This window comes from Theropithecus gelada, chromosome 4, assembly GCF_003255815.1.
Source record: "Theropithecus gelada isolate Dixy chromosome 4, Tgel_1.0, whole genome shotgun sequence".
In the NCBI taxonomy this organism is placed as follows: Eukaryota; Metazoa; Chordata; class Mammalia; order Primates; family Cercopithecidae; genus Theropithecus; species Theropithecus gelada.
The window spans coordinates 81322790-81329363 of NC_037671.1; the positions used below are offsets into that span (position 1 = coordinate 81322790).

General features: G+C 48.0%; 1 protein-coding gene across 2 annotated transcripts; it reads left to right on the forward strand.

Annotated features, from left to right (window-relative positions):
* The first annotated feature begins 2538 nt into the window (after positions 1 to 2538).
* On the forward strand, positions 2539 to 5790 carry TPBG (trophoblast glycoprotein). 2 transcript variants are annotated; one of them, XM_025383796.1, is made up of 3 exons: positions 2539 to 2760; positions 3487 to 3599; positions 3729 to 5790. In XM_025383796.1, the coding sequence occupies exon 3, from the start codon at positions 3822 to 3824 to the stop codon at positions 5082 to 5084; it is 1263 nt and encodes a 420-aa protein (XP_025239581.1). In that variant the 5' UTR covers positions 2539 to 2760; positions 3487 to 3599; positions 3729 to 3821; the 3' UTR covers positions 5085 to 5790. The 2 variants fall into 2 exon arrangements, with proteins under 2 accessions (XP_025239581.1, XP_025239580.1); XM_025383795.1 differs by having other exon boundaries at positions 2673 to 2760; positions 3487 to 5790.
* Positions 5791 to 6574: the final 784 nt, after the last annotated feature.

Below are 6574 nucleotides of genomic sequence, written 5' to 3' on the forward strand. Positions count from 1 at the left end.
TGAGAGCTTTTGTTTCTGTGTCTATTTCTTTCTTCTACCAGATTATCAACTGCTGTATTGCCAGATCAAATACAGGATACTCAATTAAAGTTGAATTTCAACTGTAAGCAACAAAATTTTGGGTGTAGTTTCCAAATATTACATGGGACATACTTAAAAAGTATTCATTGTTTATCTGAAATTAAAGTTTAACTGAGTGCCCTGTATTTTTATTTGTTAAATCTGGCAATTCTACCTTAAAAAGAATTTAAATTTTTATCCTTGTATTCCTATTACTAACACAGTTACAGAGATATAGTGGATTACAATAAATAACATGAGGGGGGTAATGTGGAAAGAACAATCAAAACAGATGATTTTGCTGAGTACATTACATATTTATCTCAATTTTCATGGAAATGTCTTCAAATGTCATTAGTGGTCCTATTATAGAAGACACACAGCAGGCAAGTGTCAGAGCTAGAAATGACCCTAAGTTTCTGGGTCCCTATTCAGCAGCCATAAGCAATTGCCAGCTGCATGAAGGTGGAGGCAGAAGTAAAAAGGGAACAAGAGGTGAGGTGTACGTTCTGCCTAAGTGGAACAGAGTAGAACTTTGCACAGACTCCTTAATCTTGCCTAGAGGCAGAATGTGGGATGTACTATATGGGAGGCAGGCAAATCTGGGCCTGGTTCCCACCTCCATCACTCATTTGAACAAGTTATGTAATTTATTTTTGCGTCAATTTTCTTGTCTGTAAAACTGGAGTGAGAGGACCTAACTTGAGTACTGATGTGAAGAGTCAATGAGATAATATCTGTGAAGTGATCAGCACAGGGCTTGGCAAGTGGAAGACACTCAGTCAAGCTAACTTAAAGCCCCAGGTTTTTCATTTGTACAACAGAACAACAACAATAATAGCAACAAGCAATAATACTAACAATATTTATCTTGCCTCTGAGTTGTCTTGAGGATCAGATGAAAATACATATATTATGTTTCTAAATTCTAAAGTGTATCTCACTCTCCTAACAAAGCAGTTGGTCTTCAGATCAGGACCAGAGTTAATATCACGCCAGAGCATTATTACAGGTTTTTTTCAATGAGTAATTAATTTTATTTTTAAACTTATCATACAGTAAAATTGACTCTTTTGGTTTACAAAGTTCTGTGAGTTTTAACACGTTGTATAGGTTTATGTAACCACCACCACAATCCGGATACAGAACATGACTACAGCTTTAGAGATTCTTTTTCAAAGTGTTTTACATTCATGTTGCAAAACACTTTTAAAAATAAGAAAAGAGATGTAGATAAACGTGCTGAAGATGCAAATTAATGAAACCAGCTTTTGTGCACAAATCTCTGCAGTTTCCAGTGTTTTCAGCTTTTGTCTGAGCCATTTTTCCTGTCGGCTTTGCAGACTCTTTCTATAAAAGTAATCAGGCATCCATTCGAGAATTGGGGTCTTTCTTGACACTAAAGGCACATGTCCCAGGCACAAGCCTCAGCATCCTTATTTGATCTTTTTTATACGACCAGGTCTTAAATTTCCGAACCATGTTTTCCCTAATTGCCATTTTCTCTCTAAAATGAAGAAGCCTGGAATAACCAGCACCTTCTTATCCCTTCGGGGAAATTATTTAATTGGGACAAAGGGATATGGAGTTAGAGCAACGATAGGGCTTTCAGAACCCAAAACCTGTCTGGTATAATAACAGAGCCTTACTGTAACCAATCATTCAATCTGTCCCTCTCCCCAACCCCATCCTCTCCATCACCACCTGCCAGATGCCCCCCTGGGACAATCGACTTTGAAACCAAACTTCCCTCTCAGGTCAGCTCCTGCAACCCCTACTCCCCACCCTTGCAGCTCTCCCCGCAGAAGTGACTTGACACACCGCGCTACATCTGGGGAGAGGGGCGGGTCCGCTTTCCGGGTGACTCAAGTCTTTGCTATTTGCCTTTTGTTTCTGGGATGCCTTTGGCTGCCTTTCTCTTCCATCTGCTTTTAATTTTGGTAAGAGAAAAGCTAATGAATCAGGAATGAATCTCCTCTCCACTAATCTTTCTCTCTCTCTCTCTCTCTCTCTTAAAGTTGGCGCGCTCTCTTCACAAGTTCCATCACTACCCAAGAAGAGAGGGGGCGGGGTGGGGGGAACAGGCGGGAAGGCATTAATTACACCTAAATCTGAAGTTTACGACCTCAGGTACCACTTTGATGGGGAGAGTTTCTGAAGCTTTCATACAACCTGCGGTGCCTTTGCTGCTGCCGCTGTAGATTTTCAGCTCATTTCTTTCTGGTGCTGCTTCGCGCTGCTCTGTCATGCCTAAATCTATCTCGTCACTGCCAAAGGTGCCTGAATCAGGGTGAATTCCACAAGATTCACCAGCGGTTTTGCTCCTGTCCAAGGTAAACACAGTATGCAAAATGAGGAACCACCCAAGGATGTCGGGGAGGGGGGAGAGAAAGGGATTCCCTCACCTTTTTGGGCACATTCCTCGTTAATTTCCACCAGGAGGAAGCGCGCAGCCCAGCTCCCCTAGTCTCTCTTCTTAAATCCCCCTACCTACGACTGCCGAGGTTGGCCGCACGGCGGGAGTCTCCCCGTCAGTCCTGGCCCTCCCCCGCCCCCCAGGTTGGTTTTTCCCAGCTGCGGAGGTTGGGAGGTTGGGCCAGGGGCTGGGGTGCGAAGAGAGTCGGCGCCCGCAGCGCGCAGCCGGGAAGTCGTCGCTACTCTGGTGGAACTGAGTTGGTTCTGGAGGCGGCGGGCGCGGAGGTGAGCAGTGGGAGCCCGCGGCCTGGGAGAGAACCGGCAGGCGTCGTTGGGGCCCCTCCCCATACTCGGGTGGAGAGTAGCGTTGGTTCGGGTTGCTACTCGACCCAGAGTCCCACTGCTGCTTTGTTCCCAGACTCTCCCCACCTCTTTGGAGATGACTTGAACCCCTTTGGGATCCCAGGGGCTGGCGGGGCGCGGGCTGGGGGGCGACAGTTGTAGCTCCACTTTCTGCTAATGCCGGAAGGTACAAGAAGAGATCAAAAAGTCCTGTAACCTGAAACTTCCCTCGCATCCTAACCAGGACCGGGAAGAGAGGTCCGGGCGGGGGCGGAGACACCCGGAGGCCGACCTTCCGCGGAGGCGGTGCGGGAAGGAACCTGGAAAAGGAGAAGTTTGGTAGGGAAGGAATTGGGGATTAAGCAAGAAGTTAGGCGCGGGGAGACGAGTCTCCTCGGGAAAGGCGGAGGGCGGGAGGCCGGTTGGGTTTATTTAGTGTGGGGCAGGGGAGAGGGAAGACTTTGCGCTCTGGGTGTCGGATGCGCGTCCCTCTCCCGAGTAAGAGTGACTGGAGGGGTTGTGGAGGCGAGGCCGGGGCGGGCTTTCGGAGGGAGAGACTGGTGTCTCTCTGGGACAGAGTGGTGACGACTAGACTCGAAAAGGCCGGTTTTTGCACTCCGGAAGCCGCGACAGCCACCGCTGCTCACGCCTCTCTCCTGCTTGTCCCAGGTCCCTCAGAGGAGCCAGCGAGGGGCGCCAACAAGAGGCGAAGAGGTGCCACCGGGGCGGCGGCAGGAAGAGGAGCGGGAGCAGGATCGCGGAGCCGAGCGTACCGACCCGCCGTGCGTACTTTCTGGAGGGAAGGGGCGGGGGAATCGGCCCCGGAGGGAAGCGCCCGGTGGCGAGGGGGTTAGCCAAGTTCCGGCTGCGGCGCCACTCCCTCGCTTCCACGAGAGGAAAGTTTTTTCCAGACGCTTCCGCCGGCTCGCACCCTCCGGGCCCAGCCCCCCGAGGCTTCGGAGCGGGCGCCGTCCCAGCCCAGCTCCGGGGATACGCTAGCCGCGATGCCTGGGGGGTGCTCCCGGGGCCCCGCCGCCGGGGACGGGCGGCTGCGGCTGGCGCGACTGGCGCTGGTTCTCCTGGGCTGGGTCTCCTCGTCTTCTGCCACCTCCTCGGCATCCTCCTTCTCCTCCTCGGCGCCGTTCCTGGCTTCCGCCGCGTCCGCCCAGCCCCCGCTGCCCGACCAGTGTCCCGCGCTTTGCGAGTGCTCCGAGGCGGCGCGCACAGTCAAGTGCGTTAACCGCAATCTGACCGAGGTGCCCACGGACCTGCCCCCCTACGTGCGCAACCTCTTCCTTACCGGCAACCAGCTGGCCGTGCTCCCTGCCGGCGCCTTCGCCCGCCGGCCGCCGCTGGCGGAGCTGGCTGCGCTCAACCTCAGCGGCAGCCGCCTGGACGAGGTGCGCGCGGGCGCCTTCGAGCATCTGCCCAGCCTGCGCCAGCTCGACCTCAGCCACAACCCACTGGCCTACCTCAGCCCCTTCGCTTTCTCGGGCAGCAATGCCAGCATCTCGGCCCCCAGTCCCCTTGTGGAACTGATCCTGAACCACATCGTGCCCCCTGATGATAAGCGGCAGAACCGGAGCTTCGAGGGCATGGTGGCGGCGGCCCTGGTAGCGGGCCGTGCACTGCAGGGGCTCCACTGCCTGGAGCTGGCCAGCAACCACTTCCTTTACCTACCGCGGGATGTGCTGGCCCAACTGCCCAGCCTCAGGCACCTGGACTTAAGTAACAATTCGCTGGTGAGCCTGACCTACGTGTCCTTCCGCAACCTGACACATTTAGAAAGCCTCCACCTGGAGGACAATGCCCTCAAGGTCCTTCACAATGGCACCTTGACTGAGTTGCAAGGTCTGCCCCACGTTAGGGTCTTCCTGGACAACAATCCCTGGGTTTGCGACTGCCACATGGCAGACATGGTGACCTGGCTCAAGCAAACAGAGGTGGTGCAGGGCAAAGACCGGCTCACCTGTGCTTTTCCGGAAAAAATGAGGAATCGGGTCCTCTTGGAACTCAACAGTGCCGACCTGGACTGTGACCCGATTCTTCCCCCATCCCTGCAAACCTCTTATGTCTTCCTGGGTATTGTTTTAGCCCTGATAGGCGCTATTTTCCTCCTGGTTTTGTATTTGAACCGCAAGGGGATAAAAAAGTGGATGCATAACATCAGAGATGCCTGCAGGGATCACATGGAAGGGTATCATTACAGATATGAAATCAATGCGGACCCCAGGTTAACAAACCTCAGTTCTAACTCGGATGTCTGAGAAACAGTAGAGGACAGACCAAGGACAACTCTGCATGAGATGTAGACTTAAGCTTTATCCCTACTAGGCTTGCTCCACCTTTATCCTCCGCTATAGACACCACTGACTTTGACTAAAAGCAGTGAAGGGGTTTTGCTTCCTTGTTATGTAAAGTTTCTCGGTGTGTTCTGTTAATGTAAGACGATGAACAACTGTGTATAGTGTTTTACCCTCTTCTTTTTCTTGGAACTCCTCAACACATGTGGAGGGATTTTTCAGGTTTCAGCATGAACATGGACTTCTTGCTGTCTGTCTCTCTCTCAGTACAGTTCAAGGTGTAGCAAGTGTACCCACACAGATAACATTCAACAAAAGCTGCCTCAACTTTTTCGAGAAAAATACTTTATTCATAAATATCAGTTTTATTCTCATGTACCTAAGTTGTGGAGAAAATAATTGCATCCCATAAACTGCCTGCAGACGTTAGCAAGCTCTTCAAAATAACTCCATAGTACACAGGAGCACCTGCATCCAAGAGCATGCTTACATTTTACTGTTCTGCATATTATAAAAAATAACTTGCAACTTCATAACTTCTTTGACAAAGTAAATTACTTTTTTGATTGCAGTTTCTATGAAAATGTACTGTTTTTTTTTAAAAATAAACTGCATCGAGATCCAACAGACTGAATTGTTAAAAAAATAAAATAAAAGATTCTTAAAAGAATTACTGTGTGTGCAAGTTTGCTTTGAAAAAAGGATTAAGGGCAGGGTATTCAATGGCCTTGGTTCCGATGATAGTTATTACTTAACATAGCTGAGAATCAAACTGTAGCAATGTCTAATATAAATAGATTTGGGAGATCGCCTTGAGATGGTGGATCCTTTTAGTATTTAAATGGAGAGTTTGAGTATTCATGTGACTATATGGTCCCAAAGTTAATGCTATTTATGAAACAGTTTTGTAAGAGCATAATGAATTGATTAAAGCTAAGCGTTCTGTACAATAAACAGTTCCCAGTTTGGGGCTTTTTCAAGGCTAATGAAGTTATTGTTGGTCTAGAAAAATAGTGTTTACTTAATAAAACTCTGAAATTGTTCTGTGGATTTTTAGAGCAGAATTTGAAACAAATAAATAAATATGAAGATAAAATGTCTTAAAGATAGACTATTCTGAAATAAAAGATATAAAATATAAATTTAAAAAATATTTCTCAATGTCATAATGTAAATTGAAACTTAGATTTTCTTGAGGATATTTTTAAAAAAACATTTAAAGTGGAACATAAATGGTCTTTAGTTTATCAGAGACCCAGCTAATATGTTTAAAAAGTTGACATGGTTGAATATGAACTTGAGGAAATAACCACAGATAAATGCCTACATCTGTCAACAAATGTCTCAAGTATTTATAGGTTCTTAAGTTCAGTGTTTTAAGAATTTGAGGATATTTTGATTTTAGCTAAGCTCTTCATGATGTAAGTATATACACCTTTGTGAAGAATAAATCA

What these genes read in the sequence shown, in the direction of transcription:
- TPBG (XM_025383796.1), top strand. Translation starts at nt 3,822, where the DNA reads ATGCCTGGGGGGTGCTCCCGGGGCCCCGCCGCCGGGGACGGGCGGCTG.